Genomic DNA, 19,832 nt, shown 5'->3' with positions numbered 1-19,832 from the left:
CTCTCTCTCTCTCTCTCTCTCTCTCTGCCTTTTTCCTCTCCCCTGCTGCTCCTATCCATGAAGGCCAGTTTTCCCCCCTCCTCTTTCCCCTTTTTATGAACCCTTTCCCTAATTAAAAAAAAAAAATCAGAAATCTCCTCTTGAACTCTGTCACATGGCATCTCTCTCTCTCACACACCGATCTTTCTTTTTAATTACAACAATGGCTGTTTTATGAATTGGTAAGTGTTCTATTGGATTCAAACAGTGTATCTGAGCCTGTATTAGATTGTGAGTAATGACAGAGGCAAACAACAAAACGTCTATCCCAGTGCCTGGTCACACACTCTGTGCTTAGTATTTACTGGATTGCAAGCGTGAAATGTCCCAGTTTCAAGAACACTTTGAATCTCACGTGGGCGGGGAAAATCAGGACACAATATTGTGCCACCAAAGCTAACTATCCCCAGGAACTAGAAGACAGGTGGCCAAAGACTGAAGATGTAGAGAAGACTAAAATTGGGGGGGTGTGTAAAATACTTTAGCAGGGGCAGCATGTGGAAGACAGACATCTTATGAATGCCTGCCAGTGACACTCTAGTAAATAGAGGTCTGGAGAGGTGGTGATATTTAGAGAGGATGGAGACATGTACCATGTCTTAGATATGGTAACTAGCTGACAAGGAAGAAAAGCAGACGGCATAGCTTCATGGATGCCTTCTCTTAATTACTTCAGCAGCAGTGGCGTGGAAACAGCATCTGATGTAGGTTTTCTTTTTTGAGTTAATATTTTCTTAGGCTTTTTACTAAGATAAAATAGACAGTTGATTTATACAATGGAGAAATTCAACCTGTGTGTGTGGTGGGGGTGTTTGACCATTTTGGAAGAGATTTTTGTAGGTTATTTGATGGCTTAACCCTTCGCTTGTTTGACATTTGTCTCTAAAGTAATTAGACCCACACATACTCTATTGAAAGGTAGCTCATCCAGAGGAGGTGTCTACCCTCCATTATCTCTGTAAATTCTCAAATTTGTGCTTTTTAGGGTCTGATAGAATTACATTTTTGACTTGTTAAATTTTAGAGCAAATTATCTCATGAAAATTGGTATACTTAGGCTACATCTCCACCATCAGAGTTGTATAATTAGGGAATAACAAAATAGCATCATGCTCTTAATCAAAACATACTCAGGATGCTGATTCCAGTCATTTTATAACTTCTAAAAGCAGCCCTGAAGTGGTTTTGGATAATCCTGTTCCATTTTTTAAAAATACATATTTCTTTTTCATATTTATAACATACATAATAGAAAGCTAACTTCTCATGCTAATAGTAATTCAGGCTTAAATTATTCAATTTTTAGTAAGAACTAAAGAAACGTGCAGCATATCCAAGACAGTACATTGGGCGTCATCAACTGGATATGTCATTTGGTGGCTGCCACACATCTCAGTTCTGGCTTGTTCTAATGTTATGCCCTCTGAACTGTCCTGAACGCCCCACCGCTCCATGTTCTATGATTCCCAAATATCAGCCCCCTCAGATTATCTTCAACTTCCCAGAAATCTCCTGTGGATGTGGGGAAGTGTCACATGGCCTGCCCTTGCTCAGACTTGGATGTGCCACATTGTTCCTTTTCTTACTATCAAACTCCAATCAAGAATAAAGACTCCTTGCCATACCCACTTGTATGTACACTCTGGGACTGTCAGCCTTTGAAATAGATTGAATCTTTAGGGGGTCCAGACATTGTCTGGACCTAATGAATGTCTTCAAGATTCTTTATTCTTTACAGTTTTTGTTGTAGTGAAAGCCTGTTCTTTAGTCCTTTATGACGATCTTTATATTTAAAAGCAAATCCCAAGGGTTGACCAAAGATGAATGTAAATAAAGCTCATATTTTTAACAATCAAATTCCTACCTGAATATCAGCATGAATGGTAGAAACTTGACTTAGGGAAGAATTATTTTATTAGTAAATGAAAGAATTATCTTATGTATTAATTTCAAATTAGTTCCCATGGTGATAACGTTTTCATGTTGAAAGGAAAAAGATGAATACTCTAGTAACTTTCTTCTTCAAATTTAGCATATGCCTGATCTTTAGCTGTATTGTAACCAGTCATCAGCAAAATATATTAAATTTCCAAGTGATATCAAGTTTTCATTAGATTAATCTCTAAAATAGCTGATAGATAATTTTTAAAAGTAAATTCAGACCAAATACAAACAAAACAGGAAAAATATTTTTGTTAAGTATCTTGGTGCCTTTAAAAAGTAGTAGTAGGTAAATTGTCTCACGTTCATAATTTGAGGACATGGATTACAAAATATGGGTGCTGTTGGGATCTTCATTCATCCCCATCTGCTTTTCTTTTTGAGGGGGGGATTTCTTTGAGACTGTTGGCCTTGAACTTTCTGTGTAGCCAAGGATGACCCTGAATTGCTGCTTTCTGCCTGAATGTGTCAGTGAGTTGACAGTCTTGTTGGAATAACAGTGCTCCTATCCTAATCATTGTGAGATTTCATTTTGCTATGCTGGCAGTATGATGTCCAATGGTTGTGCTTTGCCCAGCCTCACTAAAACATAGTAGAACAGGAAACTCAACTGCAACTGTCCTTGGGCTTGTGGAAGGTATGGTGGGTGTGTCTCCAAGGGTTCCACCTGACTTTCTGCAGTTAAACCTATTTCAGCATCTAGGCTGTCTCCTTGCTTTCATGGCCAACCCAGTTTTCCTCCATCATTTCGAACACAGTCAACAGGAGCCTGACATTTTGCCTCCTAAAGACTGAAGCCACAGGACATGGCCCTGAAGGACTGACTTGTTTGATTCTCTGTATTCTTCTGGCCATGCAGTGCAGGGCAGGGTAAGCCCGAGAACTGACTCAGTTTGCTCCCAGCACTCCAGTGTAAGTCTCCTGAAGAAGCCTGGTGCCTTTGTCCTCACTTGTGTACACATGACAGGGGCCTCTGTTCCCACCGTCCTCTCTGGCCTCTCACATTCCAGATCCTTTGTTGCTACCCCCATCATAGATGGAAGTACCACCTTCCACTGGAGTGGGCTTTGTAGTTCATCAGTCACATTCACCCACTAGGTTTCATCAGGGCACATATGCCAAAACACAGAGAGGACAATGGCAGAGTTGGTTTTCGCCATCCACCTTGTTGAAGCAGTCACTCCTGTTTTGGCAACCATGGTGTGTACACCAAGCTAGCTTCCAGATGAATCTCCTGTCTCCACCTTCCCTCTCATTGTAGAAGTGCTGGGATGACAGATGTTCCAGCACCACATCTAGTTATTTCTCATGGGGTTCAGGAGTTGAACGTGGTCATCAAGCTCCGGGCATGTCTAGGTAGTGCATTTACCCACTGAGTCATTTTTCCAGCCCCAAGAACTCTTAAGTCTTCACGAAGTTAACTGGTGACTGATTCTGTGAAGATACATGACAAAGGTAGAACTCGAATGATCCATTTCCCCCTTTGGAACAATGGTTTCTGAAACATGGGCTAGGAATTTGCTAGACATGCAGATTCCTGAGCCCTCTTAGTGAATCAGACCCTCAGGGTGGAATCAAGCTGTTTTTTCCTAGACCTTTAAGGGACTCCAGTGTTAACTGAAGTAAGAGAACTCCTGCAGTGGGATATTATCTATAGCAAGAGAGGTCGCTATGGGAGATACAAACTACTAAAAATAGTGGTTATGCTGGGCTTCTTATGGCACTTTTATGGATGGATATATATATATAATTTAATATATATGTCAAAATTAACATATATGCATGTTAATGGAATAACTCAATAATACCTTAAACTTTTTGTGGTGAAATTTAATGTAGCCCTATGAAGAGATTAAAGTGTGTGTGTGTGTGTGTGTTACATACATACACATACACACACACACAGAGGGAGGAAGTTTAGACTGTTTTATGGATGAAGTGGGAAGTTGATCATGGTTCCTAACTAACCTCAGTGAAATCTACTTTCTGACCAGGGAGAGACTCCATCCATCTATTGAGAGACCAGAGAAATCATCTTTGAGTCTTTTAATTGAATGAACATTTTATAAATGCTGCAAGCATGTGTTCCCATGCCCCTAACACATGCTGCTGTTTAACCAAACAGAGTTTCCTTCCTTCTACACCTTTACTTGTCTCCACCTTGATATCCTGACTTGAATATCACTTGATCAGGCTCCAGACTCATGCACAGAGATTCTGAAAGCAGGACTCTGTCATAGAAGGGTGACTCAGGCAATCAACCCCATTGGAAAGTCATCCAAACGAGGAGAGGCTGCTATTATATTTGGGGAGTTTGCCATAGCCTTCCAGACAGGAGAGAGAAGGGGAAGAAAGGAGAAGGTTTAAGGTCCACCAAGGTAAAATAACTGAGTTGGACTACCAAATTTCTCTCTCTCTCTCTTCCATCATCCTCTTATAGTTGAGAATTCGTGCAAGTGTATGAGTGTAGGAGAGAGCTTCTCACAGGAAAGAACATGGAAATGTCCACACGATGTAAGGTCATGGGCTGGACATGAGCAGCAACATGGTTGTATTCAGGAGGATGAACCTTTAGGTTGAGTTGGTCATGGGGCGTGTGAAGTTCAGTCCAGAGCAGAATATATGTATGCTACAAAGGCAAGTTTTTATTTTATTTATGTAAAAAGAAGGCTGGGGGGAGGGGTTGTCTCAGTGACAGAATTCTTACTGGGCTTGAACAAGGGCACTCCCAAAAAGCAAAAGAGAAACAAGTTAACTTAATTTTAGCAACATGTGCTACATAAACCAATGGACACAAATGTGATAGCATAAAATCAGTATGAAAATATGTTGTGTCGTATTTTCCATTCCTTTTACAGTGGGTCCTTAAAATTTAGTATGCATTACTTTTGATGGTTTATCTGAATCCCTGTGTTAATCTTCCATTGGTGAATGTAATCCTGCTAAGAGCACATGACATAGTATACTGCTTCAGTCTCTTAGGTCCATCTTACAACTACAGGGTCAAGCTCTTATATATGTTTGAGGATGTGATTTAAATTATTTCTTTTTGAACAGCCATCTTAAAGTAGACACTCAGTCTGTGAAGAGTTCCACTTAGCTAAGTTAACCATTGCTTTGTAGCTGTTTGAAGAATAAATGTAAAAATAGAATAGATAGTAATTTGCATTGTGTAAATGCAATAGCTTAGATCCCAGAACCTGGGAGGCCTTGGGTGAGGGAGTAATAGGTGAGTGGAAAATCAACGTGGAGCATGGATCAGTGAAGACACACTTTATTTCATGTAGTAGCTTTTGGAGATGCTTTCGATATCCTGGCAAAGTATAGCCTTTGTCTTATTTTCTACCAGTCAGACAATCCTTTATTGGAGAAGAAGAGAAACTACTTAAGATACAGCTGGAATCAAAGAGAAACCTGGGCGATTTTCCAAAGCAGAGCCCATCAGTAACTCAGTACTTTTAGACTGTGGTGCCTACAGCCTGAGCTGGTGTGGCCAAGCTTGCAGTGACCTTTGCTGGGTGTTGTTTTCGGTGTTAGAAAAGCTTGTGGCATTGTCTCTCCTGATGATTCAGTCCCTGGGTACCATGCTGGAATCTTTAGTGCTGTGGAGTGGGGTGTGGAAGCAATTGGTAGGTCTTTGCTGATGGCCTCTGCCTGTCCTTAAAGGAAAAGTAAACCCATTGCAATATTCTCCATCCTCTCCATTTCCTAATCTGAGAAATTTCTGCATTCTCAAGACAAGTCCTAGAAGGACTGGAGCAGGATATACCAAGATGCCTGATAATCACATTTCAAATAAGTAAAGATTCAAATTAGTCCTTTCAGAGCTCTAACCGTGTCAAAATACCTCTCTTAAGACATGGATTTGAAATGACATTCTGTAAATCAGGAAGTAGACTTAGGAAATCTGCATGCACAATGCGCACTTCCAAGGGTCTTTTAAAAATCCTTGAGTGCACGATTCTGCTTCATGCTCATATTTCATGCTACCATCTGTATCGTAAAGGTGAACTTGAAGCCCGGTGCATCTGCTCCATCAGGGATGCTCTCCACTCGAGCCCCAGAGGCAGCCTTTATAAATGGGCTTCATAAGTTGATGCACTTCACTTTCCAGGGGGCAATTGCTCAGGATGCCGAGGTCCTAGGTTTGAGACGAAGGTGGTCAGGATTCTCTTTCTTTAGGCTCTAAGAGACAGGAAGAGATAGAAATGACCCCTGATGGTGAAGGAATACATTTAGTCCACTTCCAAGAGGAATGTCAGATTTAAACAGCCAAGCACACGTTTTACCTCTTAGGCAGGCAAGAGTTGTCTTGCGCCTGTGTGGATTCCAGTGTTTACTGACAATGAAGATGCAGTAGGTTTGGAGTATTTATTGTTGTTGTTGTTGTTGTTTTAGTGTGTTCCATGGGGAGGGGTGCTACAGGATGCTCAGGGCTGTTACCATTGCAATGGACAAAATAGGTGCTTGCCTGAAGCTTGTCAGTGTAGCAGAGGAAGGGGACAGAAAGCATGCACCAACATCATGCCATCTCATTTCAAAGTGAGTAAGTGCTGTGGATAGTTGGACAGACTGCACTTTGTCTCTCATTTCACAGCTGCCCTTGAACTCTGCATCCTGCTGCCCCACCTCCCACATACTAAGATTACAGTGTGTGCACTGTGTCACCACCATTCACCTGCTTTTTTACAGAGGCTAACGAGGGTGGAGTTACTTTGAAAAATTAAACGAAGGAACAAGAATGTTCCAGGCATAGGGCAAAGCAAGGTCAGACAGAGGTCCTGAGGTAGAAGTGCATGAGAGAAGATCAAGGAAGGGGAGGTTGGTAGATGAGATGAGAAAGGTAGCCAAGCTTCAGGTCGTGCTAACTGCATACTATGTGGCTCTGTAGACTTGGGACTTTTTTTTCCCCTGAGAATGATGGGCAACTATTAAACATTTGTATTTCATTTTAATATTCTTTTGAGGTGGGATTGGTTGTGGCAGCCTGGTGTAGTCTGTTGTCACCTTTCATAGAAAAATGTTGTGTTGGGGGGGGGCAGTGTGCACACGCAAGTGTGCTCATATGTTCAGATGTGTATGAATTTGCATGCACATGTGTGTGCATGCATGTGAAGTTCAATATTGGGTATCTCCTGTTAGTCTCTACCTCTTTTGCTTTGGGGCAGTCTCTCACTGAACCTGGAAGTCACTGATTTTGCTAGGCAGGCATCCTGTCTCCACCCACTTCTGCGTTTATAGATGTGTGACATAATACTTGGGTTTTTTTTTTTTATGTGGGTGCTGGGACTCCAAATTTAAGTCTTCATGCTTTTGTGAAGAGTACTATACCTACTGAGCCATCTCCCCAGCCCTCAGAATAATGTTTTCAGATGCTTTAAACAAAATCCATGGAATATCAAAGAAGCCAACTGGATGGATATATAATATGTCAAGGTGCCCTAAAAGAGACACATGCTGTGATCTGAATTTTCAAAGGCTTCTGTGCCTGCTTGAAGAAGAATTACACTGTAAGGGCCAAGAATGGAAGCAAACCAGTAGCTTGGGGCTAGAGCAGCTGCTTGCCTTTTACCTTCCAGGACCCTGATCTCAGAAGCTGGGCTGTGCAACTCCGTCTTTTTGAGTGCATGGGAGAAAAATGTATGACTTCTATTTATATTTAATTTACAATCTTTTTGAGTGCAAGAAGAATAATGTATGACTTTATTTATATTTAATTTGCCCTCATTCTTTTTAATGATTGCTCTATTGAATATAGGCTTTACAATATCTTAACATGCTAGGACTTTAGTACATTTATATAATTCATGAATAAATCTACATGTATTTAGGGTGCCTGGCCAGAAAGTATTTATGGCCGTGGTGTTGTTTGAGCTATCAGCTCTGGCGATCGCAATTTAGGGAGAGTAACCCTGTGAGAAGCAGAGAAAATGCCATGCGTTTCAGCTCCGTTTTGTGGGAGCACCTGAATTCTTGCTGCAATTCAACCCTGATAAATGTCAGTTGTGTTTCTCAGCACCCTTACCTCTTCTGAAGAGCCCTCGTGGAGCTGTAAATCACCTCTGAGGTGGCATGTCTCCCCCAGGGAAACAAGTTTCTTGAGGTGATTGCCAGGGAAGCAAAGTGGTTCTTGATATTCAACCTGAAATCTGGAGGCTCTGAAGGGTGCTCTCCTTCCCGAGCTGGGAGCTGGCCATGCAAAGCCACCTCTGTGATGTGTGCACCTGCATCTACTCTGTGATCCACTCGGCACTCTGGACCTAATGCTTTAGATGTCTCTTAATCTGCCTGTCTCAAATGCCCTCTCCTAGATGTTTTTGTTCACTCTTGGGGGTGCATTGGGATGAATGGCATAGCCGTTCTAGATGTCACCTGTCCCGTGCTTCATTTTTATACCCTGGAGGAGCATCTGGTGTAGACAAGAAGGAAGTCAGGGTGAAGGAGAAGGTCCAGTGGGGAGAACTGAGTTACATCTTACTTAGTCCACTCACAGTTGAGCAGCTGCCACTATCCCTCCCATCTGTCCTCCTCCTTCCTCTTCCTTCTTCCTTTTCTTTCCACTCCATCCTCTTCTCCCTCTCCGCTCCGTCATGTTGTGCTATCCCATTCTCTTCCTTACTCTCTTCCTCCCTCTTTTATTTGCTCTCTCCACTTACCTGCCTTCTCCCATCTGCCCCCACTTCTCTCTTTCTCTCTTCCCTGACTTCCCCCTCCCACCCCACCCCCCCACCCCCCCACACACAGGGAAATTCCCTCTACAGAAAGAAGACGAACCCTTTCATGAAGTGCGCAAAATCTCCCATGGGTGAACTAGTAGGATAAGAATTCATGCCTTTTGGGTTTCAGTGGGCCCACACCTCAGATCTGGTGGGGTGTTGCGGATCTACGTGAACCACACTGACCATGGTGAAAATGCTAACAAGAATTTTACAGACCTGCCCCACCAGTACAGATCAGTTTAAGGATCTGGGCCCAGAATGTGGACGTACAGCAGCCTAAGTTCCCTGCTCCTGAATGAGAAGGCATATTCCCAACTCCATATGTCTTTTCTGCAACTCTGGCCTCTGAGTCCTGTGTTTAGGCTCAGGACATCCTCACTCTTCTCCCCAGCAGGGAATATCCTATCCAGGGTTTCATATCCAGGAGGTAGCAATCAGGTAAACCCAGCACTGTTTGGTTTTCTCTCTATATATATCTATATCTATATCTATCTATCTATATCTATATCTATCTATCTATCTATCTATCTATATATATATATATCTCCTCTTTCCTCCTATACTCCCAATACTCCATGTATTCTTGGTTCCCTCTGAAAGGCATTCATGTCTTACTCCTCTTTCTTATTGGGTCTTGCAGGTCAGTGAGTTCAGGGGGCACCAATTTAATGAAATAACAATTTCAAGCATGACTGGGTGGTGGTGGCACACACCTTTAATCCCAGCACTCAGGAGGTAGAGGCAGGTGCATCTCTGAGTTCAAGGACAGCCTGGTATACAGAGTGAGTTCAAGGACAGTCAGGGCTACATAAAAAAATAATAATAATAATAAGTAAGTAAATAAATAAACCTTGTCACATAAAACAAACAAACACAAAACAAAAAAGAACTTCAAGCATGTTTGATTTTATTCAGGTTGATACAAATGGAGAATTGTGAGAGCTTTTATAGTCAATGTCAAAGGGAGGAAAAGATGGAAAGAAAAAACTAAGTGCTGTAACTGGGTAATGTTTTCTTAAATATTGTATGATGGGAGACGTGCAGAAAGATGGGTGCATCCATTGTACTTTGCATAGGTAGCCTAAAACTCTGTGTGTGTGTGTGTGTGTTATGCAGTGCTCTTGTGGCTGCATCTGTGTGTGCGTGCAGATGCACGTGCAAATGTATGTTCATGAATGTAGAGGCCAGATGTCAGCATCAGGTGTTTTCTTCAGTTGCTCTCCACTTTGGTTTTTGAGATAGGATCTCTCTCTGAATCTGGACCTCACTGGCTTGGCTAAGCTAAACAGCTGACTGGCTTGTCTTACTCTCTAGTGCCAGGATTCCAGGTGTGCACAGCTGTAACAAACTCTTTTACATGGGTGTCGGGGAAGCTTATTCGTGTGTTTATGCTTATACATCAGGCACTTGAGTGAGCCATCTCCCTGGCCCTCCAATTGTGTATTTTTCAATAATATGAGTCTCCCATGTGCCGCTGCTGTTCTAATTAATATGTAATATATAAGCCATGTTGTTAATTTTTACAAACCTATTGTTATCTCTGAGAAAACAGGAGCCCAGAGAACTTTGTTAACTTGCCTCAGGTTATACAGCCATTCAAAATTAATCAGCCTTGCCTGTGGTCAGACGTGGGACCCCAGGAAGGTTGACTTTGGACCCTAAATCATTGTGCTCACCTGCTTGTCAGTGACAGGGCTCCAATGTCATGATTTCATTTGGGGCTTTAAACATTATTTTTCTACTTAATGAGGACCAGCTCACTGTATAGTTAGAAGGATAAATATTTGTCCTATTTGATGACAAATGTGATGGGTTAAAAAAAAAAAAAAAAAAAAAAAAAAGGCCCCAGGCAATGTCACGTCATGCACATTTTCTTACATATTCCTCCATCTGTATTTACTCTGTGAAAAGGTCACTTGAGCACCAGCTCTCCGAATTCATGTTTCTCAGCAGCTTCTCTGCAGCTAAAACCTGCTCTACAAATGGACTTCTAAAATATTTTGGGGTTATGTATATTGTGACCCAGTATGAACACTCTAGAAGAACCACTGAGTCATGGGAACCTCTTAAGTAGGACCTCTGGGAGGTCCCTGAATGCCAGGAATTGGGAAGTGTTTTTTGTCTTTCTCTCAGTTGATGGTCCTGCCTTCTGTCCATCCAGTCACACTGGTTCTGGGAGGCTAAGGTGTTGTTTCTCTCTGGCTATGGTTTGTGATGGAAGAGGAGGGGAAGGAGAGACAAAGAAGACTGAAATGGTAAATTACTGTAGGTTCTTGAGAAAAATAGAATTAGAAGCATTTGTGGTTCAGATGAAAATAGCACATTTCCTTTCTGCTCGGACCATGGGGCTCAGAGTGCTCCGGGGAATAGAAAATAAATAAAAATTGATTCCTCACCAGTTGAAGGAAATGCCCTGACTCTGGGAACTGAAATGACAGCCCCAGCACTGAAGATCTTGTAAAGCCATTTTTGAAGGTTAAAAAAAGGAAAGAAACAAAAGAAAACACACCACCAGGAGGCTTAAAAAAAAAAAAAAAAAAAAAAAAAAGAGGCATGCTCGCATGCTCTATTAGGGAACACACAGACTACTTAATGACCTGAGAGGCCATTTTCTAAGACATTACCAGGCAGCAGAACCTGAGCAGGCCAGGTGTGAGAGCCTTCCTTGCTGACCATGGTCCTTCTGTGTCTTTTGCAGGTGAGAAGCCTTACAAGTGCTCATGGGAAGGATGTGAGTGGCGTTTTGCACGGAGCGATGAGCTCACAAGGCACTACAGGAAACACACAGGTGCAAAGCCCTTTAAGTGCAACCACTGTGACAGGTAAGGCAACATAGAAGCTGTTGGACTAAGGAGGGAGACTGTGCGGTAGGTTGGAGGCTGGTCCACACATACTCTGGGACTAGCCACAGGCCTGGTTCATACCCAGCTCCAGTGCAGTGTGGTGGAGGTTGGTCCACGCATATGATGTGGCACTAGTCACAAGCCTGTCTCATGCCCAGCTCCTAGCAATACCTTCTACTTCTCTATTGCTTAAAAAAAAAAATCGAGAAGATGCTTTATTCTTTCACGTATAAATTCAGGTTTTTGATTTGGTTGAACAGTATTTACTCAGCACTGGCCTTGAACCAGTGCTGGTCACTGGGTACAAACAAGACGTCAGACATTGCTCCTCACACAGGTAAATAAGGCAGAAAACTACAGTATACAGGAAATGGTAATAGAATATCTCATTGTAGCCGCCTATTCTGATCTTTTTATTGTTGTCCATACCACCTTTCCTCATCTCTCACAGTGAAGAGAAGAAAAAAAAATTGATTAATGGGAGGCAGGCTTATTTCTAAGACTTTTTTTTTTTTTCTAATGCATTATTGGAAATGAGTTTACTAAAGGAAGGGCCTGTTCTTGGGGCATCTGGACTATTCCTTCCTCGATGAAGATATGCTCAAGGGTCCAAAAATGGCAATACTCTGCAAACTCACTCTGTAATTTAATTTCAAACCTTCAGCATTTGATAGTGGAAGGATCCCGTAGCAACAGATAGTAGCCGAGTAATAGCATCTGACAGTCCTGGCATTATCAGCCGATAAACCCCAAAATGGAGACTCTGCAGGCCAAGGTGAAGGCAGGATTAGGTTTAGACATAATCAAATAATGGGCTTGCATCTGAGCATGTTATCCTTCTAATCCTATTTCTGTGTTTAAAGGGAAGCTTAAGAAAATTAACCATCTTTTTAATGCAATACTAAAGGTCTCAGTTATGTTGAGAAAAATGCTTCTAATACAATAAAAGCCCCTGAAAGCCTCAGGGTTCCCCGGCTTGGACAGCAGCTTGCAGGATTGGGGGGGGGGGGGTAGCAGGATGTCCACAGAGGCCTGGCCACCCTTGGGAGGAAATGAGATCTCTCTCACTTCCTGGCTCTCCCAGTCCCTGTACTCCACACCTGCATCTCCCACTGGCCAGGCCCTTCCTCTGAGGGTGTGCTTGCTTGGAGAGTAGAGCAGGGATGGCTAAGTCCATGTTCTGCCAAGTTGGCCTGGTGTTCTTTTGAGATGCTTATAAAGAACACTTCTGTTTTTCTTCCCCCATTCTTCCTGAAGAGGATATTTCCCTCTTATCTTCATCCTATGAGAACTAAATAAAGACCCCACGCCTCCTGGAGTGCAGAGATAACACCCCCCCCCCAGGCCTGAGGAAGTGTGCCTCTAGCAACTATTGTCCTCCAGTGCCTGGAGAGCTGTGTCTGCTACCCAGGAACACAGCCCTTGTTCCACACCCATTCCATTCCCTAGAAGGCCTCTGCAATGCAGTAGGCTTTATTCCTCGGCGTGTCCTCGTCAGTGTCGCTGTGTTTGACACCATCCTTAACCTCTATCTCACATGACCCCTGGTCAGTACTCCTCAGCCCTGGCTAATGAAGAAGCCTATAGGTGTTGGCTCTGCCCACAAGCCTACGAAGAAGAGCTTCCCCCTGTTATTAACTGGGATCAAGATGAGGTACCCACACAATCCACCCTATCTCTGAAGGGTGTTGAGGTTGTGACTTGGAGAGCGTGGCGTTGTGGGTTGTCCTAGTGCTTAGAACTAGATTGTGAGCACTTATGAGGAGATTGCTAAGTCAACCCCCTGAAGAATTCCTGACTTGGAGCAGCCGACACATTAGCAGTCAGTCACCCACTCAAGTGACTGATGTGGAAAAATATTCCAAGCGTCTTGGGTGTGGAGGAAACAGCAGTGATGGGTAATCTGGTTAGTCATTTGCTTTGTTTTCCTCATCAAAATAACACCATGGTCTTTGGAGATGGAAGTTGCTATATGGATGGCACAAATTCTGTGCTGTGATACCTAGGGAAGTTTGAGTAGGCCAGAGTCCCATGCCCCTAGGTCAGGAGTGCATTTTCAGTATCAGGAGTGAGGGCTGGAACTCGCTAGTGTCTCATGACAGGCAGTAGCTCTCATGTCACTGTCTGGGGTGCTAAGAATAAACAGGTCTGGGAGCTGTCGTGAGGCCCCAAAACAAGGGCTGCAGTGATGGGGAGCTGCCATTCCTTAGGAGACTTTGACCTTTGGGAACTGAGGCTGTCTACAGCTGGTAGCAGGGGCCTGTGTGCTGGTGGCGTCACAGTGTGTGTGAGTACACTGCTGCCTGCCTCAGACTGAGCAGTCAGCCCCCTTTCTATAGAGGCTAAATGAGGTTTAACTTCCCCTTTCTTGAACACATACCATGTATAATGTACGCTTTTATTTGTCTGTGTGAGTTTTAAAGATACATGAAGTAATTATATTTATTTGTTTCCTTTGCTTCCTGCTTGAAATTGTTGAGTGTAGTTTTTATCTAGAACAGTTGTACCTGACCATCATAGGCCCATGGCTGTCATAGACTGGAGCTGAATAGCTGTCACGTGTTGTGATGATGGCTTTTCTACTGTCCCTACCATTCCCTGTTGCCTGTCCAACATGAAAGCAAGTCATTTGCTGTCTAGTATGATCCTACTTTCTGTGTCATTTCCTCTCACAGGGGCCACCATGTCTTCATATTTAATGTCGTATCGTAAGGGGAAAGAGCCAGTCTAGGAGTGTTCTATGTAACATCCTTGGCTCGGTGCACTTCCATACTTTCCCCTGCCTGGCCCCTGAAGACACTGAGTCTCATAACCTCAGGCTTCCGGTTCAGGCTGGAGGAAAAACCAGTGAGGTGACTATACCACTTCCTTATCATCAGACAGAACCTACTGTAGCCCTGCAAGTAATCCACGCCAGAGTGTCACAGCCAGGAGAGCATAAGGCTACAGATGGTGGTAAACAGGGTTCCAGTTCTTCTACGGGGGAAAAGGCAGAATAGCACTTCTCCCAGCAGGCTATTAGAATCCAGGTGGGACTGTTATCAAGGTGGTCATGAAAGGTCTTGGAGAGCTGGGAGGGGATGTTTTAGTATTTATAGCAGTACACCTTTAAGTGAGAAAAAGTGTTAGCTGGGTCTCAGCCTCCTAGTTCCCTGGAGGGTTGTAGTTGGCTTAACACACATTTCACTTCAGAGCATCCTGACCATAAGCAAGAGAGTAATTGTAGGTTTAGACTAGTCCTCCATAATGTACCAATTTCAATCAATAAAGACCGTGTTATGTATAGTCATTAGGCTGTTGTGTCATTATGAATACTTCTTGGGGTATAGGACCCTTAAAATGATTGGATTCTGCACTTCTAGATGCCCAGTTTATCTAATTCTCTTTCCTATTTCTATGAAGAACTCAGTAAGTATAAATTGATAAATATACATTAATCTTGACTAAGTACCTAACCTGGTATATTAAATTTGAGTGGAAACGTTAATGGTAGGGAATCTGGTCTAAGTCTAAATATCAAACAGTTCCTGGAATTTGAGCAAATTAAGATGCTTGTTTGGGTCAGTTGGCACGCAGTTGTATTTCATAGCAGGCTAAAGGGCTTGGCTTTTTTCCTGAATAAGGTTGAAGGATAAGGGTAGATAGTTGAACATATGAACATATATGGCTAGATATCCTGCCACAGTAGAAGCAGAGGAAAAGCTGAACACATGTGACTGTATAATGTTCTACACCAGGGTTACATTCCCAGGTTCTGAGAAGGAAAGCAAAGAGGCTTGACCCTCTGCCAAGGCCCCTCCTTGTCTCACCAGTTCAAATGCCCACATACCCTGGAGGCAGACAGGATTCCAAGAAGCTGCTCTATTGTTTTCTATCAGGTCCTAATTCCCCCATAACCACTGATCCTCTCGGTTGATGTTCTGGTTGTTGTGGCAACCTGTGACCACAGAGGTCTCGTGTTTAGTGTTCATTTACACTACAAAATCACTCTCTTGCCAATCTATAGCTTCCAAGTTCAACCTAAGTCTATCTTGCTGGGCTATGGTCAAGGTTCTGGCAGCCTGCATTCTATCCTAGAGCTGTTAGGGAGGAGTCTATTTCTTGCCTTTTGTCAGGCTCTAGAAGCTGCTCATACTCATTGCTTGAGACTCCAATCCTCTATCTTCAGAGCTGCCTTCTTTCAATCCCCTCTTCCATTTTTAAGGACTCTGCCTTGATGATGGAAGCTTAGAGTCTCTAGAAATGGTATGGGCATCCTCTAGATGCTAGAAAAAAGCAGAGAAAGGCGGGCGGCCAGGGAGAGTTGAAGGAAGAAGGGAGAGACAGTGGGCCCCACAACAGAAAGGAATTGTGCAGGTTAGAAACTGAATTAATTCCCTGAAGACTATTTATCTGTGTCACTATTTTACAATAGATCAAATCTGTTTCAGAGTTAGTTCAGAGGGATTGTCCAGATAGCTTGTTCACTCCAAGTTAGGGCCTAAAATAAGCTAGTAGGGATAGGATTGTTATTCAGGCATTGTTGGGTTAGATTGTTTTCGGCTGTAATTTTCCCATTCCACAAGTTTTTCATTGTCTTTTTGTCTTATTTATTGTCATCTCCTTAGGTTCTGTTGTGCGTGTGTACCTATTTAAGGAATGGGCACAAACAGAGGGTGTGGAGACTCTTGGGGTCAGGGGACAGGGTGGGTTTGTGGTTTGTTTGTTTTAAGAAAGAACAAACACAAGGAAGTCTTGCTTTGGACAGGAAATTCTGCAAACCTGAATGGGTGGCTTGCTAATGTCTGAGCAAGGGTTCTGAGTCATGGGGCTATCTCAGACTACAGGGATACCTAGGGATGCTTTCATAGGCAAGGCAAGGGCTGGCATAAGGAAAAAAAAGGAGAGAGGGTCAAGCGTGGAGGTTGCTTTACATGCGCATAACTGGTACTCCAGCCAGAACTCAAGATTGCACACTGTTGGAACGTGGAAATATTACATTAGTGATGAGATACAGAACCCTGCCTTAGACTGCTGTTAGTGTAAAAGGTTATTTATTCACAGATAACTGTCACAAATGGAATTCGGTTTGTCTTTAAAGCTGGCTGAACCCAGGTTCTCAGATACCATCAAAATTGTTTCTCCCTTTCACCCCTTTCTCTGCCCACTTCCTTCTCCAGCAGGCTTTCCCACAGCTGCAATATAGGCACTAGTAGCCCCAAGCTCATCCCACACCAATTTAGTATTCCCAGTAGAAGCATGTCTCTCTTCCGGTAATTTCTGCAGCTCATAACTGCCTCTCTTTGGCTTCTGTGGGTCATGTGACTGTTGCTTAGCAATCACAGCCACCATAGCTTTCACCTTTGAAGGGAGGTCAGCTTTATACTACTGAGAACGTAAAAGGGTTTCTACCCAAGAGACTATCATGTGTCTACTACCAGTAACGAGGAAGAAAGATGACCATAACATCTGCCGAGGAAGGTGCTCCATTATAGAACTTAAGCATCAAGTGTTAGTCCAAAAGACTCAGCCCTGGTCTCTATTCCTCTCCTCCCACCTATGTAGCCTCAGCCCAGCTCTTTAGCACACAGAGAAACAGACAGATGTGCACACACAGACAGACTGATTCACCATGGAGATGTCACTAGCATAGTGTTGAGGATACTCTGGCACAATGCCTATACACTAGAATATACTCAGTCTGTGAAGGCCCTTCTGTATTCTTTGCCTTGACATGAATGTATTGTGCTTGTTATGAGCCTGTGGGAATTACAGGTAGTACAAGCTTTTGTTGTAAAGCTTGAGACTGCAATCTGGATGTTGAAACATCAGTGCTCTATCTCCTACCTGATGATGCAGGCCAGTTATTCGTTACTGTATTTACAGCATGTGAGCATGATGTGAGTTTTGCACATTCGTTCCATCTTAGATAATTACAGTCGTAATCATAACAGTTAATATGCATTGACATCTTACTCCGTGTGACGTGACATTCTAATACTCGTTTTGTTTAATCCTTTAAGCAAGCCTATGAGAATGCTTCGAGCATCCCTGGCAGCCACACAAGTCCTGGGAGAGTTAGGGTTTAACCCTAGCTGACTCCTCAATCACACGTCCTCATCCCTCCATAATGCATGGGTGCCACCTGTCTTTAAGATGGGTCATTGGGTAAATCGACAGAAGTAGCTGGACCTTTCTAACATACTTGTTGTTTATTGTTCTAGGTGTTTCTCCAGGTCTGACCATCTTGCGCTACATATGAAGAGACATATCTAAACAAAACAAAAGTAAACAACAACAACAATGAAGACAACAAAACACCATAAAGGCCAGAGTTGCCATGGCATCAGCCAGTGTTGGAAGGAAATGCCATGAGGCAGAGGGCTGGACTTCAGGCGGGGAGGATTGCCTCGCAGAAGAAAGTTCTCGCTTACAAACCTCTGTGTACATACATGTACACGCACACGTACACACACCCTCACACACACAGACCCACACACATACCCACTGTCATGCACTCAACTATATTTAAAGTATATACGTCTATTTCTTATGCCTTGTCCTAGCCAGATGGTAGAAGACGAGGAAGAAGGAAGCCAGGTGAACTCAGCAAGGCGCTGGCTGCTGACTCCAGCACTATTGGAATAACTTCCAGCTGTTGCCAATGGAAAAGATAAAAAGCAAATGGATGTCTCCACCGTGGCCAGCAGTATGAGGGGCTTACAGAACTTTGCTTCTCAGTGCAACTTGATAAGAGAATCCAACATCTCACGGTTGCATATGTGTAGCACTAATATTTCTTTTTAAATAGTTGGGGGAAATTGACCTAGAAAACCAAATTGCAGTTTGGTAGCCAAACTTAACTCCTGGTTTATTTGTCCTTTGTGTGTGAAAAGTCCTGCTATTCCGTGCGTCACACTTCCTCCCAGAACTGTCGGTTGGTTTTGGTTCTTCTTAGGACCATTGAGATCCTTTGAGCCGGTACCAACGGCCTTAGTGGCGGCAGACTATGGATTCACACCTTACACCTTTCTGGCCTGCATCTCTCTAGACTTCACTCTCAAGGGAGGAGTTTTCTTTTCTTACCTTTTTGACTCTCGCACATCATATGCACTAGGGATTCTGGAAACTTCTAGCATGACTGCAAAGTGGCCAAGAGAATAAAGTCCTTGATGATAAGTCACAGTATACCCCTTGAGCCTCACCTTCTTGCCAGTGCTAGATTTTTTCTTTTTAATCTCTCTGATTTTTGCTAATGGAAACTTGAAAAAAAACAAAACAAAACAAAACAAAAAAAGCTTATTTGGAAGCTTAAATGTCTTATCTTTTCTTCATGGACTAAACCTCTCCAGGACTCTCTCGGCACCTGGATGTCCAGCTCTCGAAGCAGCCAATCAGACGGGACATCACAGTTCACTCATCCCTCCTTGAGGCATGATGACCTCAGCTCACAGTGAGCAGCCACTGTGCTGTGTCATTGTTCCCCTATAACCAGTTACAGCATAGATGTCGCTAGTCTCAAAGGGCAGCTGCATATTTATTCTAACTCTGGGTTATGACCTGACAAAAAGCCAAAAATATCACTCTTTCCAGGAGTCGGGGGAGAGGGGGGATCTGAGGATGCCTCCCAAGTCTAGAGGCTTCACAAAACATCATCCCATCCCTTCTCTCTTACCCACTGAGCTCATGGTACCCACTTGTTAAATACATGCTTCAAAATGCCATTGTGGGGATAAGGGTTGTCTATATAGGAAAGGATGGAGGTGTCTCTCTTGTGATGTGTCTAGGGGTTTGGGAGGACTTTCTTTAGGGGAGAGGGAACTGGTTCTTTTGGCCAGACCCACCATGGCTTGTGACCGAAAGCACCCAGGATCAACGGAGGCCTCATATTTACCCTGAAAGCTGACTCTAAGGGGAATTATATTGCTTACTTGCATTTTACACACATACATCCAATGTTGGTTTTTATCTTCCCAAATTCTTAGCTAGCTGGCACTGGCCTAAACTCCAAAGACTGTCTTTAGGACCATTAAATGTCCTATGCAAGTAAGCGGGGTGGTTATTAGGGCAGATTGTATATTTTGTATATTCTGGGACCATCCCTTCAAGACACGTCTAACAAACAAAAATGGCATTTGGTCCGCTCATGGTTGCTGCTCCTTCATACCAGCTGGCTCCCTCCCGCCATCCTTTGACTGTGTGACTCATTGACTGTTAAAATGCGACCCCATACACATTTGGGACGCAAAACTGAAGTCTTTTAAAGGAAATAATGAATAATAATAATAATATAAGCAACACAAACACATAA

The 19,832-nt window shown here is 43.2% G+C and overlaps 1 protein-coding gene across 3 annotated transcripts in view; it reads left to right on the top strand.

Moving 5' to 3' along the window:
* The window catches only part of Klf7 (KLF transcription factor 7), an 83,945-nt gene extending 65,236 nt beyond the window's left edge, over positions 1-18,709 (top strand). For all 3 annotated transcript variants that reach the window (XM_051190347.1, XM_051190346.1, XM_051190348.1), the window contains 2 exons: positions 11,398-11,521; positions 17,746-18,709. In XM_051190347.1, the coding sequence (XP_051046304.1) occupies positions 11,398-11,521; positions 17,746-17,797 (176 nt within the window). In that variant the 3' untranslated portion in view covers positions 17,798-18,709. The remainder of the gene's footprint in view (positions 1-11,397; positions 11,522-17,745) is intronic.
* Positions 18,710-19,832: the final 1,123 nt, after the last annotated feature.

This window comes from Phodopus roborovskii, unplaced genomic scaffold, assembly GCF_943737965.1.
Source record: "Phodopus roborovskii unplaced genomic scaffold, PHOROB, whole genome shotgun sequence".
Lineage (NCBI taxonomy): Eukaryota > Metazoa > Chordata > Mammalia > Rodentia > Cricetidae > Phodopus > Phodopus roborovskii.
This window is presented reverse-complemented; position numbering and strand designations above follow the sequence as displayed.